Source organism: Malaclemys terrapin, chromosome 10 (assembly GCF_027887155.1).
Source record: "Malaclemys terrapin pileata isolate rMalTer1 chromosome 10, rMalTer1.hap1, whole genome shotgun sequence".
In the NCBI taxonomy this organism is placed as follows: Eukaryota; Metazoa; Chordata; order Testudines; family Emydidae; genus Malaclemys; species Malaclemys terrapin.
In genome coordinates, this window is record NC_071514.1 from 18,157,838 (window position 1) to 18,185,405 (window position 27,568).

The following is a 27,568-nucleotide window of genomic DNA, read 5'->3' on the forward strand; positions in this document are numbered from 1 at the left end:
TCTGTGACTCCTTTTGATCAAATCTCTGTGAAAGATGAGTGTCATGGCCTCTTCAAGCCAGCTGTGAGGGGGCTGCCCTGTGACTGGAGGGACATGCTGGAACACACCACTCTGGGGCATTGAGGTGAGAGCTCGCTGCAGAGGTGAGAGGCAGACACAACTTAGTACTGTAGGTCTGGAGAACACCAAGGGGGAGGATCTTATTTCACTCCCCTGTGCACAGTCTGAGCATACATCAGACCTGGAGGTGCACAGATTCAGACAAGAGTAAAGAGGCGTGTGATGATTCTGCCTTAGTACTTGTACAGACAGGAGTGTTTCCAGTACTTCTTTGTACAACTCGCTGAGGGAATGGGAACCTGTTTTATAGCTCTGGAAACATATGCACAGTAAGAATGTCTGAGGTAAGGAAAGTTCTTTGCAGTTGTATATGAATGCATATTTTCACTGTACAACTTCTACTTGTGACTATGTACTGTGGAAACTCGAAAATCTGTGGTGGTGTTGATTTGGATAATGGCTTTAGTGATTCTTAAACTGTTCTCTCCATTTCTGCCTTAATTACTAAAAGAAACTATGCAAGTGTTAGGCTAGATTATTTACAAAATCCTCTTATTCTACCTGAAATACATAGTGAACAGCTCTATGGCTCTATGAAAACAAATAATGCAAAATCTTAAGAAGGCTGTAATAAAACAGAACCATTGCTTGGATAATTGTTTTCCTATTGAAGTAGTGGCATCCGTAAATCATAAATACTTAAGAATGTTTAATTGTACAAGTCCTGAATATACATTAATAGCAATAAAATCTGTGATTTGCGACTTAAATGTATTTTGAGCCAAGTGCTTTAAGCAAATACATTATCATTATTATGATGTATATATGCACTGGAGACCAGACAACAATATCATTTCACTATGAAGTTCTAGTGGAATTAGCACAAAGTGGAGGCTAATGTATGCCCTTTATATACAAATCACTGCTCACTATTCAGCATCCAGAAAAATAAGGCAGTAATCTTTTTCTTAGAGATCCAGTCTGCATGTCTGTATTTCAGTTTTTACTTTCAAGTAATTAGGAGGCTTAAGTAGTGAATCAGAATTTAAGACACTTATTTTATTTCTTACGATTTTTCGCCATGAAGAAAAATAAATATCGCATTAACTGTCAGCTTAACCCAGTGCTATTTTGGTAGATGTGTTTAAAAGAAAAAGCATTTTACTTTCTGCTCTATTAATTGGTCAAGTACCCTAGCCTCCAGTTTAACAAATGCTTGTTTTAAAAATGAAGAGTCGGCGTATTGCTAACCCATGGAGAGGGTTTCTGATCTATACAGACTATGGTTTATCCTGTTTTAAAATGCTGAGGGTAATAAATGACAGCTGCTTTTAAAAAATGGTTCTTCTAGACTGGATAATTTAGGAACTCATGGATGATTGTGATTTTGGGGTTTGAGAGGAAGAGGGAAAGAGAAAAAAGTAACAATTTTTCATTGTTTTAATTTAAAACAAATCATTTGAAAGGCAGCTAGCACTTAAATTGCACAGCTGATCTGGAGTGGTAGACTGTGCTGTGTTCATTTGGTTGAGTTTGCTGTTCAAGTGTTTTATAAATCCCTTTAAACAAAATCATGTAACTACTTGGCTTCTTGAACCTCAGGAGCTGATTGTTTGTCTTATCTTTTGGTGAGCTAGCTCTGTGTTATGTTGCAAAACCTTCAGGCATGTTGTGTTTCTTCGTGTTCCTGCAGTCTGCAAGTGAAGTCAGCTTCATTAGTTTCATGATGGCACATCAGTGCATGGCTGGTGTTGCCGCTTCCTTCAAGCTAGTCCTGGAGCATGATCTGGGTTGCCTTGGTTTGGATAAGCTTGTAAGGATTTGTCAGCCAGATGTGACAAGATTGTCAAGAGGCAAGTAAAGAAGGAGATCTGATATTAATCAGTGCATAGCTTGGAGCCAAACTTTCTCAAATGCAGTGTAGTAACATGTTCTTCTCATTTACTGCTTCTCTTTGTGGCTATGGAACTGCCACTGTCTGAGTTTGACGGTTAAAGGGGATGCCAGCTAATAGCCTTTAATTGTAAGGATAAAATTCTAGGTGGAAAAAAGATCATACGTTTCTATTTTTAACTTCTTTTCAAAAATATAGTTCAGCATACTGAAAAAAATACATAGGTACTTGATTCTGGTAAAATCTTAATATTTCTATAGTCAGATTTTTAAAATATTGAAACTGGGGTTCAGTTCCAAACATTCAGGGAACATGACTTGGAACATGACTCAGGGAGCCCCAATGTTATTTCTGGTTCCAGTGTGATGAAGGCTGCCAGGGATATTTTTAATTGCTGAGAATAATGTGTGTTGTTTTTCTTTATTTTAGTGATGGTGACAGAAAGAGAACAGTATATGCTGAAGAATGCTCCCCCCACCCATTTTTTTTTCCAGCTGAAAAGGATCATTAGTACATTTAATTGACTTTCAAAGAGCATACCCCATATTATTACGTTGTCTGTATACCACTAGGTTTATAAAGCCATTAAGTTTTCCCTACCAAACACTATAATTCTGCATTTTGGTTAGAATTAATCTTTGGTATTAGTGAACAGATACAGTATTTCATAAACAGAGTTATATTTTAGCAATAGGTGAACAGATGTGAAAGGCATTTCTAATCCTATACATGAGGAAATTCTTTTTTTTCCCCTTGAAGACCCCAAATAAAACTCCTAGGAACACTAACCGTGACAAGAATGTTTAATTGTTTTCCAAATTCTTTAATCTATAGCACCTTCCCTTCTTGCACTTTTCCTTCATATCTTAACAAGAATGATAAACGCAAATACATACATACCCACCGGAAATGTGCATCTTTAAAATAACATAGAAAAGTTTTCTGCAAGTTTTGGGCCACATTCTGCACTCACTGAAAATTGAGGTGAAATCTTACCCTACTCCAGCAAGAACAGGTTTGGGCCTTTTGGTAGGGTGACCAGATGTCCCATTTTTAAAGGGACAGTCCTGTTTTGGGGGACTTTTTCTTATATAGGCGCCTATTACCCCCACACCCTGTCCCATTTTTTCACAGTTGCTATCTGGTCACCCTACCTTTTGGTACCAAATGTCCTAAATAAAGCAAATTTGTACCCTCAGTAAAACTGAACAATATTATAAAAAATCTGTTCATACAAGTGTATTATTTCATTTCCAATCAGATAATCCACAAATTAAGGTGATATTTTCAGCAATAAAGTAGCAGTATTTCATCTAAATAAAATTAAGAGTGCATCATATGCAAGCAGATCTCAGTTCTTTTTATTTTAAAACATGGTTTCTGCAACATGCTTTATTTTTAAAAAAGTAGTTTTTATATATTCTGGTATATGGTAAATGTTGCCATGCAGTCAACAAGCTGAAATTCAGGACTGAATCTTGAAGTCCTTACTCAGGCAAAACACCCAGTAAGTAAGGACTGCAGTTTGGTCCTTTGGGCCTTATCCTGTTCTAATTAGCTGCTTGGTGCAGGTTCAGGTCCTCTATTTCTGTTAGGTTCTCTCTCTGCAGCCACCATTTTTGTCCTAGCAAGTGCAAGAGGTAAGATAGTAAAACAACTTTCATTGCCGCCCCCTCTGTTTTTAATTGCCCATAACTGCCTCCAAAATTTTTTCTCTTGGGACTAAAACTTTCCATGCTCAGGCTCTGCCCATAGATGAATTTTTTGGGGAGGGAAGAAATCTCCATAGATATTTTAGAGTTATGAACAGTGACATGGATAATGAACAAATGGTCACACTTTAACGCTTCAAATTTCACATGTGGCTAGCCCACAATGAGAAATAGTCACTGTGTGTATTTGAAAATAGGTATTAAATTACAGTGTTAGAAGTCATTTTAAAATTGGTTATTCATGCTGAGGGAAAAATTACTTATTTTTAAATTGTTTATCTGCCTGCAGTGGTGTGGATTTGCATAAAATATTGCGTAAATATGTAGCATCATAGACTGTATCTTGTGTGTGTACAGGCAGTGTGATTGAGTTTAAAAATTATGGAATTGTGTAAAGTAAAATTGTGTAACAGTCTATTGCAGAGCATGTTAGTGTTTATTCCTTTTTAAAAATATAAATATTTAAAAGAATGGGAAAAAAATTAAATGCGAAAAATTAAGTCCATATAACATTATGGCTGCAGACTTAAACAGCGAAGTGAAGAGAGGAAAAAGTTAAGATTATCTTTGCAACATTAACTCACCTACATTGCTCATCTATAGAACTTTTTAATATTGGTAGAACTGTTACCATACGTTTTCAAGTGTGCATTTATGTGCAATGTGCGTAAGTTAATGTTGTTTATATTTTTTTCGTTTCCTAATTATTGTGTGTAAATTTGAAACGTTAAATTTGTGTTAGCCTAGGGTTTTGGTTTTGTTTAATTAAACTTTAGTGGCTCTCTAGCTTCAATGTAACATGGTGTTGTGTATGTATGTATGCAGGGTACACATAAATATGTACAAACAGTATGTGTGCAACATCCTATATATAACATTAAATGAGACGCAATCGGGTTTATTTTAATAATTTTCACATAGTTCAAATTCAATGACCTGTCCCTACCTCAGAATCCTTAACTAAAAACATTGCTGTTAAACAGCTGTGGTTTGTCAAATGAGTATGCAGTGATCTATTATTCATTGTTGAATATATAGTGGGAAATTTTCCTATGCTACCAGAAATAGGTTGCCTTATAAATTTACTTTAAAAGAAACTTCTCTGCTTCATGTAATGGGTATTAAATAATCCCTTACATTTTGCAGGGTATTACAGTCTATACATTCCTGCATTGTGGGCAGTTATGTAATGGTGCATTGTAATATTTTTGTTACTGATTCAGTATGTATGAAAATAATTTCAATTTGGTTGTAGGGTCAAGCTTAAATAATACCCATGAGATGATGACACCTGAGACAGTTTCTAGCCCTAATTCCCACTTCTCTTTGTTCTATGTTAATTGGATAATAAAAAAGTATATGAATCTTTTTCCTGGTTTGAGAAAACAATCGTTAAATGCACACCTGTTGTTTATAAATATGTAAGATTAATTGCAAAGATCGTGTATCTATAAACGTGTTGTCTAACGGCAAATTTGGGCTTTACTGGTCAATGTGTTTTGCTTTAAAAGTACCCATTTTGTGTGTGTGTGTGTGCGCGCGCTTTCTTTTGTCTTAGTAGTTATTTTGACAGTGGCCATTAACAGAAGTTGCCTTGAGGGGCCCTGGAGGGTAAATGACTTGCATGAGGAGTGTTTTGCATCCCACAAGTTATGTTATCATTTAGGTCTGGCCTTCTGGTATGTTACCTTTTTGAGAAACTCCTCCATTCGCTTTCTCTCCCAGTTGCAGTCAGGCTCTCAGTCCTAGACACCTATCTGTCAGCTCCTAACGTTGCTGTTAAGCAAGACTGAATGCTTACATTACATTTTGAAAAAGTCTTTACTTTGTATAATCCTCTATCGTGGACATTTGCTTTCAATGCAATGTTTTATCAGGAGAAGTTTTTAACTAAGTGACTGTGTATGGACTATAGGTCCATAAGTCTAAGGTCCATTCCAGCCCTTGAAGTTAATGCATGTGGGTGGTTTGACTGAGTAGAGTCATCAATATTGGGCAGAAAACATACATAGACAGTACTAATTCCGTCTTGAACTGGACTTCCTTTGGATCCTCAATTTTATGGGCACAAAATATCGCAGAGACAATTTAAGCATTTAGGTATCTAAGTATCAATTTTTACCCACAAGTGAGATAGTTGGGGTCAAATTCAGCACTGACGTATATCTTGTTCATGTCAACAAAAGACAATGGGATAGCATCAGATGTAAATCAGACCTTGGTCTGTAGACATTCATATTATAGAAATTGTACCTCCATATACTTGTATCCTCAAATTGTTAGTGTATAAAGAGAAGTCAGGTTTGATATCTGACTCTAAATACAAAATATTGTCTGTAGTTGAATGCATACACTAGGGATCCAGATAATTAACTGTGTTTTCTGCAGTCTTCTTTTATAAAGTATACTCAGAACAGGAAACATTGTGAATGAAAGGTGTATGCCTATGAGGTGTAATCTCCCAACAATCCACATTTATGCCGAGTTTAGTGATGTCACAAGACTGGCCAAAATTTTCAAACTTGAATGCCTTAAGTTAGACTCCCAAATCCATAGTGAGCTTTTTGCTCAGATTTTCAAAGGTGCTGAGCACCTGGTGCTCCTTTTGACTTTAGTGGGTGCTTGGCTGCTCAGCACCTCTGAAATCGGGGTCATTTATTTAGGAGCCTAATCCTGGATTTAGGAACCCATGTGTCAGCACCCAGGTATGACCATATTTGTGTGTAAGTGGAATTTTCAAAGGCACTCTGCTGTCATTGAAGTCAGGGGTTGAAGTTGCATGTGCTTCATGGCCTGTCTCTGGTTTGGGGAAGAGGAGTCTATCCCATCCCTGTCCTACATGCTGGTCTCTTGCATAAAGCCCTTTGCACAGGAACCAGAATTTCACTGAACCCTTTTGCTACTGAGGAATGTGCAGAAATTACTTGCATCAGCTGGAACTGATATTCATAGAAGTTCAATATGGAATAAAGCTCTTGGGTCATGCAATCCATCCTAGTGTCCTTGTAAAAATGTTTTCCTATCATAAAGAATGTTACTCAAAAGTTGCATATGTTCAAAATATCCATGTGTATATTCTCAGGACAAAACACTATCAAACTTGTTCACTGGCTAATTTATATTACTCTGTCTTCTTTTTATTAGAAGAAAAGTACTCATTTTCATTGATGATACATTTTTTGTGGGCTCTTAAAGGGTCCATGTTTGAGATGTACTCTCAGTTTATCATAATATCTTCCCAGGAGAGAGATTTTGTTTATAAACCAAAAAGATAATGTGTCAAATCTTGCAGGGCTTTAGAACCTCAGCATTTGAACCAATATAAATAGAAAATTTAAGGATTCTTTTCCCGCAGTGAAAATAGCTTCATTTATTTTAGTCTAAATATTCTTCAGCATAGTGGTGAACCTAAATACAACAACATGATACCAGTGCATGAATATTACAATTTGAAATAGACAAGCATATTTGTGTTGGATATAAACACACCATGAACTGAAAACTGATTTAAGTGCAGAGATTTTCAGAGTGGTTTAGAAGATTATCATTAAGGGAGGATATGTGGCTAAATTCCAGGCATTGTTCTGAAAATCTCAACCAAGGACCTAGAAAAGAAGTATAATAAACACTGAGTGTCCAGAGGAGTACCACAGAGCAATATATGAAGTCTGGTCTTAATTAATAGACCAGGTCCTCAGCTAGTGTAAATCAGCATAACACCATGAACTTTCTGGAGATATGCCAATTTACATCAGCTGAGAATCTGGCCCATTCCTTTAATTCCTGCAGCCATCTCAAAATCCGTTAATTAATGATCTAGAAGAGGGACTCAAAATCTTTTTGATTCTTTCTCCTGTATAGAAAGGCTTCAGCCATCCTGTCTGGGAGCAACAAGAATAGCATGTGACTTAGGTGACCAGTCACACACTATAAATAGTAAGTGGTCAATGACATACATTGAGCAAATATTTCACAAACAACCCCTGGGCTGCAATACAAGGTAAAATTCACCCCTGTGCAGAGGACCAGCACAAGACCTATATACCACTTAAAGTGTACATGAGAACAGTACATGGTCCTCATTCTGGCCTTCTTCACAGAGGCCAGTTTCACACAAAGTGTTGACTGAATAATATGCAATAAGTTGAACTACTAAAGTCTGTTCTCAGATGGTTAACAAATAGAAAATGGGTGAATTTAATCTATTCACATTACTCCCTACAAAGAGTTTGTCCAATTCTAGGCATAAGTTTATAATGTGATATGGCAGTTTTGGGCTCTGTAGAAAAATCATCATGTAAGAAAGCAGGGAAATCATAGTCCTGGCTTTTTGTGACAACGCCTAGACTATTATGGTCAATTATGATAAAATGCAGGAAGCTTAGCAGGGCGACAAAAATTAAGTGCTGGAGGAAAGATTGCAAAAATTAAATATATACAGCTTGAATAAGAGCAGATAAGATAGAACTCTACAAATATGAGGATATTCATTATCTGGGAGGAGCAGTGTTACTAGGGTAATAACAAGGAGGTATAGGTAACACAAGAAAAATGGAGGTTGAGTATTTGTAAAAGCTTTCTGACCGTGAGATCTATCAATCTGTGAAATTGTTTCCCAGGAGAAGTGGTGGAAGCCTCACCCTCATTGCTTGGCAAAATTAAAACTGGACAAGACAAAGCTTTGGAAAATGTGCTGTAGGTGTACGAAACCGTCCTGCACTGGCAAGAAGAGGGGCTAAATAACTTAATAGGGCTGTGCTTGCCTCTAATTTCAATGATTGTCCAAAGTGAGTGACATGTAAAAGTAAACGGCTATAAACAGGGGAAGAAAATCAAATTTTTAAACATTTCAATGGTAATAACCTGAGTTATCAGCAACACAGGACAGGAAAATTAGATAGGAGGCCCAATTTTGGCCTCAGGTCCCCATGTGTAGCTCTCATTTAAATCCATGAGAGAGAGAGGCATCAGATCTGAATCAGAATTGGCCTTTGATTTTGCATTTTACAGTGTTACTTTAAAAGCACACTAGAATGAGTACATCCTTTAATATTGTAAATCGTTTAACAGGTGTAAGCAGGTAAATATTTCCTAATAACCAGGCACACATCCTACTTTTTACAAACCAAAAAAGGGAACCGAATCTCCATGGATCCTTATTATCCAGCTTCTAATATGAAGGTATAAAATCCTTCACATTTTAGCCAAGGGGAGAAGAAAAAGATAATATTTTACCAAATGGTCAACCCATGTCTCTATTGTAAATACCAACCCCTCCTCCACAGGTGCAGATAGGGTGACCAGACAGCAAATGTGAAAACTCGGGACAGGGGGTAGGAGGTAATAGGAGCCTATATAAGAAAAAGACTCCAAAATCGGGACTGTCCCTATAAAATCGGGAGATCTGGTCACCCTAGGTGCAGAGGTCTCTCTAACAATGGAACTGGTGAGGTTCTATTGCACAGAAGTTGGGCAAGTTTCAATTCGCTCCCACATATGATGTGCATCTCCTGTACTCCACAGAGCCCAGCTCCACAGGGGGCTACGTAGATCCAGTGGGATTTTTTCTGGGGGATTGCATTCAGTGGCTTGAAGACCCTACATAGGGTGCACGGAGGACTGGATCTGAAATTCACATTTCACATACAGTATTGAAAGTTTCTTTCAGATTAGGTGTAGTTCATACAGAAACCACCAGGACACCTCCCTTTAGACTAAGGGTGAAGCTACTCCTCCATGGCAGCAAAAGACATTGATGGCATGTAAGCAATGGCACTTCATCTGCAACACCATTTTGTTAGTGATCTGGGTGATAAAATAGTGATGACACAGAGCCAAAGTCTAGAGCACCCCAAATATTGGCAAAAAGACCAAAAGTAGCTTTGCAAGGTGTAGCTTTATACCAAAGAGAAGATCTCTTTGATGGATGTCCACAGATTCCCTAAGAGGGGAGCAAACCAATGTGTTGTCCTGTGCATTATAGAGATGAACTAGGCTAAACTGTAAGGGAGAATGAGAGATCTCATTCTGCTATTTCTCCCTGTGCCTGCACTAGCAACTGTGACCCAGTGCAGATATCCTGTCTGGTTGGGCTGGGAATCTGTCCCTTAACCATTACAGTTTTTGCACATATTTAATTCCTTTTACTCCAAATCTGAACCTCATTGAACTAGATTCCTTTTAGATTTTAATTCTGAATGTGCAATCAGACTTGAGACAGATGAAAAATCTCCTCTTAGCTACATTCATATACACACTGGTATTTTTTATTCCTATTATTTTTGTGTCATTCTTATTTTAAACTCGCCACTTGCAAGGTGAACTCATAGCCCACAGACAACTAGTATTAATTTCAGGTAACAAATCTTAGGTGTATGCCGAGTATTGGGATGAACTTGTTATCTTGTGCCTCTCTTTAGCTACAGGTTTCAGAGTGGTAGCCGTGTTAGTCTGGATCAGCAAAAAGAATGAGGAGTCCTTGTGGTGCCTTTAGAGACGGTGCCACAAGGACTCCTCATTCTTTAGCTACAGAGGCTGAAAACTGGGATATGAAAAGGGATCTTCAGTGTAACCTCACAAAGCATAATCAAAGCCATGTCACTATCTCAAGAAAGAAAAGTTAGAGGTCATTACATTTAGGTAACCTGTTTTGGCAATGATCTCTGCCTTTTCAATGATTAGTTAGCTAGCTTTTGAGAATTCAGTTTGATAATAAATATATACTTCTTGTGACAATGGCAAAGATGCATTCTTATTAAAAAGCTATGGGCCAGATTCTTGTCTCAGTTGTGCTGATGTAACCAAGATACAAATTTGGCCCCAAATCTTCAATACTAATTTTAAAAGTATCTGTATGGGTGGTGATAGTTCTGGAATGACACGTTTAGGATTTAAACTAGGATTAAATTTGTTAGTCTCTAAGGTGCCACAAGTACTCCTGTTCTTCTTTTTACGTTTAGGAAAGAGGGAGTAACTGGAAAGCAATGATAATATCCTTGATAAAACCAGAAGACTTTAAACATCTGCTGTATGTTTCTGGAAAATGGAACAAAATATTAAAGATCTGAGTGAAAGGATTACACTTAATTTTTTTTTCCATTTTAAATTCCATCTGCACTTCCAATCCTTTAATTAGGATTCTGAATTTTTACATGTATTAAATGTGGAAAATTATTCCTTTGTTCTACAGAAAGAAATTCTGTGTACATTCTAGTTGGTGGGATAACAAAGCACATCACTCAATTATATATCAAAAATATTCTAAAGCTCTGTAATTATCTGTTTCTTTATAAAAGAATAGCATATTATTATAGATGCTTGGTAACTTGTTTGATCATTAAACCATGTTAACATTAGTTAATTTCGAACTAATCTAAACACAGCTTCCATAAATTTATTTACTAGATTGAATAATGAATGAAAACTTTTGAGATTTTGAATCTCAGTTGAATCATGTTAAAATCTAACTGACCATATTACATTTTGTTCTTCCCTATAGATATTTAGAGGGTTCACAGAAAAGTGTCTAGGGGAAGTTGGAGTGGGTCATTCACATGCAGTGTATTGGTGTGGAGAACTAAAAGGAATTACCTATTGTACACATCCTGAGTAGAAAGTCAGACCAAATATATTGTAAAACTGCCACATTTATTTATATTTTTAACATTTCAAATTAAAGGAAACAACTTGAAAGATCACCTCTCTCTGAAAATGCTGTTCCTAGTGTATTTACAAATAATTCAAAGATGACTATAACTGAAAAAAGTATGTGGTATTTTTCTCTTTTTCATGGGGGTTGTTTGTAATTTTTTTTTTAACATTGGTGCATTTCCCAGCATGCTGAGCATTTATGTATATGGAAGATTGGGGCCTGTCACTGTTCTTTCTCATGGACGTAGGCCTCCTGGTATCAGAGCACGGCATTGCACTGAGCTGCACCTCTAGTATCCCCTTTGGCCGCTTACTCTGCCCTGCACCAGCTTGCCCTTAATCTTTGTGTTCTTTGGCCTAGCTGCTCACTTCTCCACTCTCATCCCCTTCCAGGATATCCAAAGTCCAATGTAATACGTTCCAATCAACCATAAACAGAAAGGTCCTTCTGGCCCTCACCAGGTACAAGGTTGCCATCTTCCCTCTCAGTCCTCCCATCCTGACTTCCCTCACAAGAGCCTTCCTTGCCCCTCATGATTCTCTCCTTGCAGGAGAGTACTGCCTTTTCTGCAGTTCCTCCCCTTACTGAGGTCCTTCAGTCTACTTATAATGTCCAGGTGTCCAGTGAATCATCATCTAGCTGTGCCCTCTCTGGCCAGAAGGCAATCAGCCAAAGCACCCCACAGATGTTGAACGTGTCTCTAATTGGGGGTTTTCTCCCTTCTCTAGCAGGTGATGGGGGAGCCCCATCCCAGAGTCATAATCAGATTCCTTACTGAAAAGCGCCTTTAAACTTCAGCTAGAATGGAGAAAAGCCCTTATAAACCTGATTAAAGAAATGTTTAAAAACAAATTTCAGGCCATGCTATTCAGTTAGTGCACTGTCAGTAACTGGAATGTTAAAAATTTAGTCAGTTTAGAAAATTTTGATTTAAGAGTTGTTCTTTGGTGAGAGACCAATTCATGAGCTAGCCGCATCTAAGCGTGCTTCCAATAATAATCAATATCTGGATTTTTTTTAAAAAATACAGTATTTATTTGGGGGGGGGACTTATATTTGCCCTTTTAATTGTTTTTACGAATGTATGTAAGTAGCTATGTCCCTCTTTCTTTGTCCATTTTTTTTCATTGAAGAAATTTTACATTTTTTATATATATATACACACACACACACAATAAAGACAAGAGGACAAGTGAAACAGATACATGCATCATACAGGAAAGGTGCATACAAATCTCTGAAATGCAAAATTAAATGCACTTCAACTATCTTAGTTAACTACATACAAAAAGAATTAAAAACATAAGAACATAAGAAAGGCCGTACCGGGTCAGACCAAAGGTCCATCTAGCCCAGTATCCTGTCTACCGACAGTGGCCAATGCCAGGTGCCCCAGAGGGAGTGAACCTAACAGGCAATGATCAAGTGATCTCTCTCCTGCCATCCATCTCCACCATCTGACAGACTGAGGCTAGGGACACCATTCCTTACCCGTCCTGGCTAATAGCCATTAATGGACTTAACCACCATGAATTTATCCAGTTCTCTTTTAAACTCTGTTACAGTCCTAGCCTTCACAACCTCCTCAGGTAAAGAGTTCCACAAGTTGACTGTGCGCTGCGTGAAGAAGAACTTCCTTTTATTTGTTTTAAACCTGCTGCCTATTAATTTCATTTGATGACCCCTAGTTCTTGTATTATGGGAATAAGTAAATAACTTTTCCTTATCCACTTTCTCCACATCACTCATGATTTTATATACCTCTATCATATCCCCCCTTAGTCTCCTCTTTTCCAAGCTGAAGAGTCCTAGCCTCTTTAATCTCTCCTCATATGGGACCCGTTCCAAACCCTTAATCATTTTAGTTGCCCTTTTCTGAACCTTTTCTAGTGCCAGTATATCTTTTTTGAGATGAGGAGACCACATCTGTACGCAGTATTCGAGATGAGGGCGTACCATCGATTTATATAAGGGCAATAATATATTCTCAGTCTTATTCTCTATCCCCTTTTTAATGATTCCTAACATCTTGTTTGCTTTTTTGACCGCCTCTGCACACTGCGTGGACATTTTCAGAGAACTATCCACGATGACTCCAAGATCTTTTTCCTGACTTGTTGTAGCTAAATTAGCCCCCATCATAATGTATGTATAGTTGGGGTTATTTTTTCCAATGTGCATTACTTTACATTTATCCATATTAAATTTCATTTGCCATTTTGTTGCCCAATCACTTAGTTTTAGAGGTCAGTGGCATACAGAATGCAACAGAGGAAAAAAGAATGTGAAAGCTTGTGAAATAACCTCAATTAACTTTCTATAATGACAGCAATTTTTATTGTACATCTTTCTATTATTCCTCGCAGCAAAAGAAAGTTCCTCTTTTTAACATTGCTTGGAGGGGCTGCCAAAGAAACATTTGTGAAATTCTGATCTAGCTTATGGGACTAACAGAATAGCCTTATGGAAGAACGTGCAATCTATGCAAGTTATAGTATATTATGGCACAATGAGGTAGAAGAATTGAACTACACTTTATAGTTTGATATCTCGTGATGTAAATGAATCATCTGCCTAGCACAACATGCTTTTTTTAGCCTTATAAAAGAAATGTATGGCTTTTTATTGTTCTATTAAAAGATTTCAGCATCCAAGCTAAAATATATCCTGCACTAAAGTGAAGCAATTCACCATGCCTCATGTGTATTTTATGACTTTATAGGGCTCTCAAAACTTTTCTCAAGAATTTAGCATTTTGCAATGGTTTCTTTAAGGGATTAAGCAAAAAATGATTCCGTCGGCTGAATGGCCATGTTGCCACTTGTTCTTTCAAAGGAGAATGACTCTCAGCTTGTAGTCACTACAACCTAGTCATTTGTGTGCACACTAATATTCATCAGATTTCAGGATAAATACTGTAGGTACTTAAGCATATGAAATTTAAAATTCTAAATCTAGCAACAAAAGGCACTGGAGCGCCCTGGACGTGAACTTCTAAGGTAGGGTTCTCCCCTGCCCTCAGTGAGGCTCAACGGCTGAAGAAATGCTCATGGCAAAGAGCCCCATTTCATGTCTGACATACTGAGGTATTTGGTCTCTCCATCCTCTCAATCTGATCGCCATTTATGACTATATATTAATAAATACAGCAAGTTTTAATTTTGCCTAAAGTTTGAAGAAACTGGAACAGTCCCTGAGACCTATTGAATGGCAGATAATACTCAGCATAGCTGGTTGGGAGTAGCTTCTGGCTATTGAGACCATGCAGGTTGGGAGGGTGGCCATAAATAGCTCCTCCGTGATGAGGTACATCCAAGACCCCAGTCCTGCAAAGGGTTTAGTACATGAGTAGCTTTACTTACATGTCTTTACAGGATTGGGGCTCGAGGTGGAGATGGTGTGTGAAACAGAATTCCCCATGAAAGTGGTTGCTTTTCGGTTTGTATATTTTCTCAGGTGTGAGTGTCCTGAAAAGCAGAAGAGGAAAGGAGAAATGTTTCAAAAGTTCAGCTACTGAATGCCAAACTTATTTGAAGTTCAATATGTTGAAGGAAAACTGCTTTGAATTTTTAACACTATTTTAGAGGGGTACAGAAGAATCCATTCTAAAAGAAGCATTTTCAACTATGAAACTCAGAAAATGTTTCAAAATCTGCATTAATATGAATTGGACAGCTGTGGAATCCCTGGTGATTCCTTTTATGAGAACTGCAACAGGAAATGCAGCCTGAAAGCATTACATACGGTGATAGACCCAGACCAGTTGGGAACAGCAGAGTAGCAGAAGGGAGATATACTGGCCACTGGATAAGTAGTTTTCTGTTCCCTGAGTGACCAGAGCAGGGGCTGCTCCAGGCTAATAGACCACCTGACTCCAATTAACCTGCTAAGAGTCAGGTGAGGCAGTTAAGCACCTGACTCTAATTAAGGCCCCTCTGATACTAGAAAAAGGCTCACTCCAGTCAAGCCAGGGGGAGCCAGAGAAGAAGTGTGTGTGAGGAACTGGGAGCAAGAGGTGTGCAAGAAGCTGAAAGTGAGTAGGCGTACTGCTGGAGGACTGAGAAGTACAAGCGTTATCAGACATCAGGAGGAAGATCCGGTGGTGAGGACAAAGAAGGTGTTGGGAGGAGGCCATGAGGAAGTAGCCTAGGGAGTTGTAGGTGTCATGCAACTGTACTAGGAGACACTCTAAACAGCTGCAGTCCACAGGGCCGTGGGCTGGAACCCGGAGTAGAGGGTGGGCCTGGGTTCCCCCCATACCTCCCAACTACTGATCAAACACAGGGGGAATTGACCTGGACTATAGCTTCTACCAGAGGGAAAGGTCTCTGGACTGTTTCCTGACACACAGGGTGAATCTGTGAAGTGAGCAAATCCACCAATAGGCCTAGGACCCACCAAGGTAGAGGAGGAACTTTGTCACAATACATACAGGAGGGCTAGAATTGGAGTAAGAGACAAGGAGCAAGAAATTTCCATAACTCTTTATAAATAAGATCTTCATTTTTCTGGGATGGAGGGAAAAGGTTGTTTGTTTCTGATTTGGTGTTAAAGAAGCCATACCCAAAAACAAAATCAGAACAGAGTTGCAGAAATTTCTTAAATCTCTTCCTGTTCCCTGTGTCTCTTGCTACAGCTCTTAATGGCCTATTTTGGTGCACATCATTGGGATGACTGTTTTCCTTCTTCATTATTTCATATTAACATTTTTTGTTTTAATATGTGTACCCTCTATTTACTGTACAAGGTGTAATTCAGCCATGTTTTAGATTAGATCCTTTGACTATGAAGTGTTTTATATTCCATTGCACTTTCTGATGCATGAATTCCTTCACGTTAACTCCTCCTTAATAAATATTTCATTTATGTAAAAAGTATATTCAGGACACTAAGTGCTGTACTGAGAATAACAGAGCTAAGAAATACTTGGTCGTACAAATGCTGTACTCTGTAGCAATCCCTGTGGAGATTTAACCAGCACCTCAAAGTTGTCTGTTCACTTCCTGCACAAGATGGGTCTGTAAGGAGGGAAGTATGTATTCCAGGAAACACAGCTGCATTGGCCTGTTGCATATGAGCATCTGAATACTAATTTGGATTTGTATTATAGATGACCCCAGTGAAAGCAAAGTGGTACACCCGTTAAACCATGCAACAGGTTGCTAATCGATCTGCACTTTGTGTTTCATCTGTAACCCTTCAAGAATTTCTCTTACATTATCTAATATTAAACATGCCTGCCCAATGTATTGAATACATGGAATAAACAAAATGAAGCCATTCTATTAATGAGGATTTGTAGTACTTATCCTGAACTGCAGTGTTGCTACTGAGAATGGGGTGACGGATTTCTTTTGCCTCTGGGAGAGTACATCCGCCACGTGAATATTGCTAAAACAAACCCTGCCCGGGATAACTTTTATCCCTGGATCTTAAAGATGCTCTGTTGAGCAAATATGTTGCTTATACGATGCACTAGATTGCACTAAATGTCATTAACTTTCTCCTAGAACTGGATGAAAAGTTTTAGCTGAAACTTTTTTTTTTTTTTGCAAAAGATGCAATTACCGTGACACTGAAACTGTTCATGAATTCACTTTAAGTTTCACTGAATTGTTGTGGTTAAAATAAAATTTTTAAACAAAATCTAAAAGCCCCAAACATTTTGTTTTGACATTTTTAAAATGAAATATTTCAATTTGGTTTGAAATAAATGTTCATTTTAAAATTTCCTTTAATTATATAAAACAATAAATATTTTAAATGGTCTAAACCAGTGTTTCCCAAACTTGGGACGCCGCTTGTGTAGGGAAAGCCCTGGCGGGCCAGCCGGTTTGTTTACCTGCCGCATCCGCAGGTCCGGCCAATCTTGGCTCCCAGTGGCCACGGTTCGCTGCTCCAGGCCAATGGGACCTGCTGGAAGTGTGGACATACTGGCCGCCGCTTCCAGCAGCTCCCATTGGCCTGGAGCAGCAAACTGCGACCACTGGGAGCCGCAATTGGCCGGACCTGCGGACGCGGCAGGTAAACAAACCGGCCCGGCCCCCCAGGTGCTTTCCCTACACAAGCGGCGTCCCAAGTTTGGGGAACACTGGTCTAAACTAAATGTTTCATTTGACCCTAAATGATTTTTTTTCAAACCAAAAAATCCATGATTGGCCCAGCTGTATTTTCAACAAAATGTCAGGGAATGGAACTTTTATCTCTCTGTGCTCATTTCTCTTTTTAAACTCTGCTGAAAAATCGATTGCAAGCTGCATGTAAGCATAGCATAATTTCCTAATGGATAACAGCAAATTTATTTTAATGGTGCATTTAAGTTATTTATTTGACACACATCTAGGGACAGCACTAGAAGTTCTACTGCTGCTCACCAACCAGCCCCAAACCACCTATGAAAGTGTTGCTGAATATTTTGCTGCTCATAATATTCTGCTGCTTTAGAGGGTGACCCGTAATGCCAGTTCACAGCAGCAGCCCTGTTGACTTTCACAGCTCAGGTGGTAACTGGGCTGTCCACCTAGCTAAATCTATATGTGTATTCATATGTGATCTATATGCATTATCCATATGTATTTTTATACTTCATTTAAAAAGTCTGTATGAATATATAAATTTAGTGTGCATGCTCCAGATGTTGCTTGTTACCAATAAACCTGTTTTGTTAATTTCCAGGTTATCCGATGCACTCTGGTGAACTGTAGTTGTCTGTGTTTCAAACCTGGAAAAATAAACCAACGACAATGTGACCAGTGTCGACATGGATGGGTAGCGCATGGTAATATTGCTTTTGTAAATCTATCTATCTAGGTTCTTGTATAGCCCTCCTCAGCATAGTATCTCAGCTCTTGGATTTTTTAATGTTCATCACACTCGGTTGTGTATAACTCTTGCCACTCATGTCTTTTCTACTTTGTTTTAATTTTATTTTCAGCCCTAAGCAAATTAAGGATCCCCAACCTGTATCCAACAAGCCAGGTAGAGATAGTACAATCCAATGTGGTCTTTGATATCAGTAGCCTCATGCTGTATGGAACCCAAGCCATTCCTGTCCGCCTTAAAATCCTGCTAGATCGTCTTTTCAGTGTCCTGAAGCAAGAAGAGGTGATACAGATTCTCCATGCACTGGACTGGACACTGCAGGATTATATACGTGGATACGTGCTACAGGTATTGTAGTGAAAGCCTAGTCAATACAGAAAAAATAGTTGACCAAAGTAATAATTTAAAATGTCTTCCAGTTGAATCTTGGTATCCGTGGATCCCATTGAGACATCTATTTTTAATTGAATTCAGTGAGGAATTCTGCTTAAAAAGTTGATGGCATGAGATAAAGTCAACTATACACTTGTAAAAATTATGTGGCCCTGGCTCAGTTTTTATTTAGTTTTTACTCAGATAAATATCTATTGACATTGACCACCATAAGGGGAAGGAAGTCAACAGCAGTCTGTCTGAGTAAAGGCTTCAGGAATTGACCCAAAGTATTGCTTAACTATTTTATTTTATTTTATTTTTGTATGGTGGGATAATACATTTACAAGTTAACCTGTCAACATTTAAACACCAGGGCCTATATTCCTCTCCGGTGTAACTCCACTGACTTCAGTGGAGCTACACCAAAGATGAATTTGGCCCTACGTGCTTATACAGATGCTACTGGCTGGAAATTACCTTTTATGTAAAGTAGCATCATGATCTTATATTATGACACAAATCAATATTTAATGGTCTTGATAATCTTGCTTTTTAGTGTTAGGATTAAAAATATGGACTCAATTACCTTGAACCTCTATCAAATGAAAAATTTATGATGTTACGTTCTTCATCTTAGAAACTCTTACATGCACTGAGAAAAATCTCAGTAGGCCATCAAATACATGTTCTGTGATAAAATATTTATTGTAGTTATTGGGAAAAGTTAGGCATAGCTAGAGTTTGAAAGAACTCCAACACTCTAGTGTAATTACAGCTGTGCTCTGTGAACACTGGCGATAGATCAATACAGGTTCATTTGTTCTCTGATCTTAGTTGCTTGGAAGATTATTAAACTTGCAGTGAAAGAATACTTGACTTCAATGTGGAGCTAAATATTGGTCTGATTGCTCCATCTCTGCTCTTTGTACTTACATGTTGCTAACTGTTCAAATTATACGTGTTTTAATTTTTCTGAAAAAAAATAGCTTATTAGACAGTATTACTATTAGTTCAGAAAGAACTAAGATCACCACTGTGTTGAAACTCAAAAGACAATATCACAAAATTGCCATCAAACTGTCTGTAAGTAGAGTAATTTTACAGACTTGCTAGAGAGGATTTCTGAGAAAGGGGAGTCTGAAATATGTTTAAATGAACGTATCACTCTTTTAAATATGTTCTGTTTTAGGATGCTTCAGGAAAGGTGCTGGATCACTGGAGCATAATGACCAATGAAGAAGAACTGGCTACTTTGCAGCAGTTTCTTCGCTTTGGGGAGACTAAATCCATTGTAGAGCTAATGGCAATTCAAGAGAAAGAAGGGCAGTCAATTATAATACCTACAACAACGACTAATTTGGATATTAGGGCATTTATAGAAAGTTGCAATCAAAGAAGTCCTAATCTTTCTTCTTCCATGGACAAAATGAGCTCTACCAACGTTCATCACTTTGAGAACATTGTAAATAATATGGCTTTCATGCTGCCTTTTCAGTTTTTCAGTCCAGTGCCTCCACCTTTGATAGGTTCACCACCAGAAAGACATTTGCTTCAGCAAGGTCAAGACCGCAGCAATGAAACTAAACAAGATGTTCAGATACCATTTTCCGAAAGCAACTTCTTAATTTCCAGTTCTACTTCATTTCAAGTTGAAAATGAGAGGAGCATAAACAGCCCAGATGCCACTACTAAAACAGAAGATGATGCCCCTTTAAGTGATTCTAGCTCACATAATACAATAACAAAGCTTGAAAGGACAGAGTTATCTCCAGAAAATAAAATGAAATCTGTTGAAAAAAATGGCATTGGACCAAGAAAAGGACGAGTTTTCTGCACTGCCTGTGAAAAGACATTTTATGACAAAGGAACTCTGAAGATCCACTATAATGCTGTTCATCTGAAGATCAAACACAAATGCACAATTGAAGGCTGCAATATGGTGTTTAGTTCTTTGCGAAGTCGAAATCGTCATAGCGCAAACCCCAACCCAAGACTCCATATGCCAATGAACAGAAACAACAGAGATAAAGACCTGAGGAACGGTTTGACTATCGCTGGACCTGAAGAAACCAAAAGGACGGACTTTACCATTTTAACCCCAGATAGTAGACCTATTACTAGCTATGTCAGTTCTTGCACAGATTCAAAGGTGCAATCCAGTTTTCCCAGTATTGGACAGAACGGTGTTCTCTTTCCAAACTTAAAGACAGTTCAGCCAGTTCTTCCTTTTTATCGCAGTCCAGTCACACCAGCTGAGCTTGCTAATACCCCAGGCATACTCCCTTCTCTACCTCTCATTTCTTCATCAATACCCGAGCAGCTGGTTGCTAAAGGATTGCCATTTGATGCACTACCCAAGAAAAAATCCCGTAAATCGAGCATGCCCATCAAAATAGAGAAAGAAGCTGTTGAGACAGCTAATGAAAACAGCAACCTTGCCAGCTCGGAAGATGATACACCTCTGCAGGTGGTAAGCGATGGAGAGCTGGAGACCTGTGAGCATAGGATTGAAAAGCAGATGAGTGACAGGGTAGAAAAGCACCCCATTTCAGGTAATTCATGGAAATCTCTCTCTGGGGTAGAGGGCCCAAAATATTTTGATTCTGTCATTGAGCCAAATAACAAATACATCAAGGAAACCGCTGAGAATGAATTGGATCACTCTAAGAGAGAGATTACGCCAGAAGAAAACCAAGCATTAAAAGTAGCTTCTCATGAAATCATGTCTGAAGATCCAGAACAACACAACAGTGATGTTATAAAACCAGTGACTACATCCTCTCTTTATATTAAAGAGCAGTCAAAGCACCGGATTCCTAGTAATGATTGCACTGAATTGCACCACCACTTGCTAACTGGGGGCCTCTTCAGTGCTTTGTCCAACAGGGGTGCTGCCATTCCTTGTTTAGAAGACTCTAAAGATATGGATCATATCAGTCAACATGCACTAGGGATTCAGAAGGCAGAAAGCCGCTTTCATTGTGACATCTGTAAGAAGACATTTAAAAATCCTTACAGTGTAAAAATGCATTATAAAAATGTACATCTGAAAGAAATGCATATTTGCACAGTTGAGGGTTGTAATGCTGCTTTTCCTTCTCGTAGAAGTCGAGACAGGTAAGAAAATTATAAACAAAATTATATTTATTTTACATTCACAATGGGGGCCTAATTTGAAATTTAAATAAGTGTTTGAGGAATATGGAGCTGCAAAGATTTTCTGTGTATCCACCTATAACGGGTATAATAACTTATCAGAATGTTCATAAAATGAAAATCCATTGAAAGAAACATTTTCTTTCCATTAGACTACAAGGTTTTAAATAAAGCCTTGAAAATTTCATAACTGATAAAGATTGGAATAGTTGAAAGAATACTTTAGAATATCAATGAAAAGGCACAAGGTGTGAATGCAACACTTTTCCAGCATATGCACATGTGGTTTCATGGGTTTAATATGTACTTGTGTGTATCTTAGTTTTTGCATTTAAAAAAAACATTATGGGGCCAGCTCATAATAGCTTCACTCAGTTTTCACTCTTTCCTTGCTTTACGCAAGGAAAGCCCCCCACTGAAGGATTTTAAACCAAGTGGAGAGGGAAAAATAGATAAGGACAACAGGATTTTTCCCTTGAGTTACTACAAAGTTAATATTGCACATTACAAGGTCAGCATATGCAAACATTAAAGGTGAACATGCAACGTTAACTACCCCTTGTGTGTATGTGTCATGATACTGTCTTTAATAACAAGATCATATAATACTTCATAGATAATGAAATACCCATGGGCCCAAGTTATTGCTGGTACTTCTGTTTTATGCCACTGTAAATCCATTGATTTCAGGTCTGATATGCATAAGTTAATAGAGAAACAAGAATTGAAAATGCTCCATACATGCAGCTTTACTGTTGAAAGCCTCCATTTTGTATATTTTACTGAGAAATGGTGGTAACGTTGTTAAAGATTATGAACTTGACTCATTGCATTGGTTCCACTGTTTAACAACACTGTAACTCAGGCTGCAGGCTCTGGTTGTAGAAAGTCTGCCTGGATGGAGCTCATAGTGACACAAGGTACCAGGACTCCATATTCTGCTGGGAGACCTGAAGCCAGTCGATGCAGTCCAGGAAGTGGGCAGAGACAGTCAGGGAGGGATGTGGCCATTACAGTCAGGAGATGCACTGAATTAATCTGCTGCTGGCAGGGCTTCTGTGATGTCCTGTCAAGGAATGAAATCTACTCCCCAGTGGCAGAGTCCCAAGGGAGGGCAGTCAGGAGCGGTGCCAGGGTTTTTGGCGCCCTAGGCGGGGGCCTTCCGCGCTCCCGGTCTTCGGGGCACTTCGGTGGCGGGTCCCGGAGCGAGTGAAGGACCCGCTGCAAAATTGCCGCCGAAGACCCGGAGCGCAGAAGGACTCCCCGCCGCCAAATTGCCGCCCCCCCCCCCCAAATCCTGGCGCCCTCGTCAACCGCCTAGATCACCTAAATGGAAGCGCCGGCCCTGAGGGCAGTGACAGGGCTGCTTCCTCTCTTTTCCCTGCAGTGAATTCCCTTCCAGTGTAGCTGTGACAACAGGTGGGTGAATGAAGCCCTGTGCTGCAGTTCGTACACAGGTACTGCAAATGCCTTTCCACACCATTATATTGCTTTAACTTTAATTCTGCTACCCTCAAGCACCTAGTTTAAAAAGAGAAACCAAATGATCCCACAAGAAAGTTCCTGAACTCCACACAGGACAAGAATTAACTACACCTCCCCTGCAATGCTGTTCTAGCCTGGACCAGGAATGCTATAGTTACAGGGCAGAAAGTTTTCAGCGATAGCCCCCTGTTTTCATGGGCTGATAATGTTCTGAATAATCTATTTTTTTTGGATGAAACTATGCCTGTAGAAAGAATTTTTTTTTCTTGTTAAAGTCTGGATGATGCCCTTGCAGCCATTTTTGGAATTAGATAAGGGTACAAGTAAAAAGAAAAACCCTCTTTTATATATCCAAAATGGCTGAGGTCTGGAAGTTAGCTGGAAGTCAGAGATGAGCAATAACTGCCCGTGTGTGAAGAAAATTGGTTTAGATGGAGCAAAGTGATGCCTGTTTGAAAATTGCACTGTGGATCTAGCAAAACATTCTGTTGAGTGCAGAAGTGACCTCTTCAGGGAGTCACACTGGACAGATGGGTGCAGCTGCAGTAGGGCACATGTTTCATGGTATCAGGCAGCAGTCTTCAGTGACTTGAGCCCTCTATTTTCTGGCTATGGAGCAGGTCCAGGGGCTAGTCTCTTTCACTTCTTTGTCCTGGGGGGAGATAGGTTCAAAGTCCACTGTCTGGCTCATCTAACCCCACCCCATCCACTCCTTGATACCTGAGTCCTGCTAGAAGAGGTTATCTAATCTGTTCTGTAACCCCTCTAAGCCAGCATTTGGTCTAGTATGTGAGTGAAGCATGAAGTAGCCACCAGGGCTGACGAGAGGTGGGGGAAGCCGGTACAAATTACCGGGGCCCGGCGGTCCGGAAGGGGGCCCAGGGCCCTGTTCCCCCTCCTCCCGCCCCCCATTGCCTTACCAGGGCCCGGCAGTCCAGAAGGGGGTCCGGGGTCCGGCTTCCCCGCCTCTCGTCGGCCCTGTCTAGCTGGTTCGCCCTTGCTGGGGGCCCTGAAAAAAATTTTCACCAGGGCCCGAACCTGCTCTTGGCGGCCCTGGTAGCCACACCACAGGGGAGTATCTGGGCTGCTGACTTCCATGGAGTTATTCTTGATTCACACGGGTGTACAAGTGAGATCCGAGTCACGCCAAATACCTGTACAGATGTTTGAATTTTCTCCTTTAATCTTATAGTGGCACTTGATTAAACATACACAGTTCACATAGACTACCAAATATTGGTTACTATTTCTTAGTTAATAGTTTTCAAGCAACTGATGTTAGGTATTGATGAAAAAATCATTTTTGCTAAGCTTCTCTTTGTTCTTCTAGACATAGTTCAAATTTAAATCTTCATCATAAGCTTCTGACCAAAGATACACTGGAATTCAAGGACAACTATTTCAATGCAACATACCTCTTGAAAGACATGGCTAAGGAGGTTTGTCAAGATGTTTCTTTAAAACAACATGTTGGACAGACTTCTGTAATCTTCAAAGGAATGAACAGAACAGGCAGCTTGGTTTTTCCACTGAGCAAAATCAGAGAACCCTGTTCTGAGAATTATGGATATGATCCAATGAATGATGGTGCTGTTCTGGATTTAAGCACTACTTCCAGCATTAAGTCTGAGAGCAGTGCACATTCCTCTTGGGATTCTGATGGAGGAAGCGAAGAATGCATCATGCCTTTGGATGATAGTGATGAAAGTTGTGAAGGGCCAAGCCTAATACCGAATGAAGAGCTCTACCCGGACTGTACTGTAATTGAGAAGGCTAATCAAAGCTTTACAAATTTACCTTCCAGTTTGCCAATAACTTGTCATATATGCCAAAAAAATTACAGTAATAAAGGAACCTTCAGGGCCCATTACAAAACTGTGCATCTCCGCCAGCTCCACAAATGTAAAGTCCCAGGTTGCAACACAATGTTTTCATCTGTCCGCAGTCGAAACAGGCATAGTCAGAATCCCAACTTGCACAGAAGTCTGACCAGATCACCAAATAGCCTCCAGTAACAACGTACTAATCTCAATTGACTTTTTGCTAAGCGTAAATCATTTCAGATAAGAAAGAGTTGGAAAGATTTTTAAACAAAACAAAAAAAAACAACCTCATTTGATGCTGGGTCCATTTAACATATGGGGTCAAATTCTGCTCTCACTTATACGGATGCTTTCCTACAGCTTCACTGAGCAAAATGTGGTGCCATCATTTTTAAACCATTATTTTGTTTGACGTTAAATAACAGAAACTTCTTTAAGGAAAAGAAAGCAGTATTGGCATTGGGGTGAATGTGGCACCATTAACTGAAGTCTTTTTGACAGTTTGCAAAGTATTATTCACTTACAGTACGAAGTTTCAAAGGAGAAACCTCCATCCCATTGGATCCTGTTATGTTTACATGTTAAATGGGAATAGTATTCTAGGATGTCAATAAAGATGGGGGCGTCCTTTGGTTGGGTTGGGGGTTTGGGGACTGTCATTTTATTCCTGAGGCCATTGTCAGAGGCTCACTTGCAGTATTAAATAAATTATGGTGTTTTCAGTTTAGTTTTCACTGAATTTCAAAAGCCAAAATACAAATTTAGGAGAATGTAGGATGATGCAAATTCTCCACAAATTCTGCAGTCCTTACTCCTTAATTTCAATGGGAATTTTACTTGGATAAAGACTGCAGGATTCTGGCCCTTTGAGAATAGACCAGAACTAGATTTAAAACAGGAAATATTCCTTTCCATGCAAGAGGGTCTCTTGGTTAAATCTGAGAGATCATGACATGTATCAGCAGAAGACAGCTAAGCATGTTGGTTCCAGAACTACAGCAAACATCCCAGAGGTAGAAAAAAGTAAATACTATATTTTAAATGCATTTTTTCCCTCTACTTTCACGAAAAGTGGAATACTGGGGGGGGAATTTTAAAGGTATAGTTTCAAACCTGTGGGTAGGGTGACCAGACGTCCCAATATTTAGGGGTTTGTCCCATGTCCCGACCGATCTTTGGTCCCGATATTTTGCGGTATTCCTTTTTTTCTTTTTCTTTTTTTTTTTTTTGCTCTGCTAGCGAACCCCCTCTTCCCCCCTCCCCCATGTGTCCCGATATTTTCTTCCTCTCATCTGGTCACCCTACCCGTGGGAGCTATGGAAAAAGAAACAGTTTAAAAAAACGTGCAGTAGGTGTCCTTCATGATTTGTTGATTTTCCTCATCCATGGGAATAACGTACAGATCTGTGTAACAATAAGAAAAAGAGTGCATTTATTCTGATTCACATACTTTTTTTGATATTAGAACCTTGCTTGAGATCTATTAAAATGTTTAATATCCTTGTACTTGTCACTGTAATTAACAGTATTCTGCATTATGTTCTATGCACTTAAAAAAGACTGGTTTGCATTGTATTTAAAAAAAACCACTTTGATAATATTTAATTTGTAGTTATGTCATACCAATGCTGTGTGTGTACATGTGGTGCAACAGTGTACTTGACTGAATCATTTTTCAATAGCAGAAAGAAATGCTAAAGCAGGCTTTATAAAACCACTTTTAAAAAAAAATTAGTAAACTTTTCCATTTTGAATCAAGTTTTCATGAGTTGTAGTGGGCAAGCATGATAATGACAGCACAATTTGTACATATTATACCAAAGTGCTTAGAGTATTTGTGGTTTCTAGAACTAGTCTGGGTTTCCAGTGTAACTGGATCTTAGTCTTTATCCATTTTTGTGACCGAACGAGATTAGACTGAATTTCTGATTTAGGTTTTAGGAAGACTAGTACAAAGCTATTGCCATATGTCTTGATGTTTAACTTATTCTAAAATATACTACAGTATTGTAACCATTTTATATTGTATAAAGGAAGCTAAAGTGGACTAAATATTTCATTAATTCTTTTGAAAATCTGGTTGTGTGTGTGCAGAAGAAAAAACCATGACATTTGCAGTGTTGTAAATTTTTGTGCTTACTAGAAATGGGTTTCATATGTTGTGTACAGTAATTTTATTTTATATTTACAGTAGGTCTCTGTGATATTAAAACACTCACTAAAACAATTCGGGCTTGAAGCGGTTAGGATAAAAATGTTGTTAGGCTGGGACTAGATTGTGCCCTCACTTTTTAAGCAGGAATTAATATCGATGGGGATTTTAGCTTAAAAACCAATGGTATAATCTTGGATGCTACAAAAGACCCTGGTCTTCTGGTGGCACAAACAAATGACTTGTTACCAACTATTTGGTGTGCTTTTTACATATATTTGTGCTGGCTTAATCGTTAAGGGTCTGTTTGAAACGAAGTGTGATGTAAACAAATACTGTAATGCCCAGTTATTTAGTTTTTCACTGTTTCCAAAATGGTAATACAATTTGTATACCCTAAGAATTTTGTATGTGTTAATAAAAACATATGATAATGTC

General features: G+C 38.8%; 1 protein-coding gene across 1 annotated transcript; it reads left to right on the forward strand.

Annotated features, from left to right (window-relative positions):
* The first annotated feature begins 256 nt into the window (after positions 1 to 256).
* On the forward strand, positions 257 to 27,568 carry BNC1 (basonuclin 1). The gene is made up of 5 exons (XM_054040956.1): positions 257 to 404; positions 17,993 to 18,095; positions 18,252 to 18,487; positions 19,704 to 21,631; positions 24,486 to 27,568. Exons 1-5 carry the CDS (start codon positions 396 to 398, stop codon positions 25,168 to 25,170), a joined length of 2,961 nt encoding a protein of 986 aa, XP_053896931.1. The 5' UTR covers positions 257 to 395; the 3' UTR covers positions 25,171 to 27,568.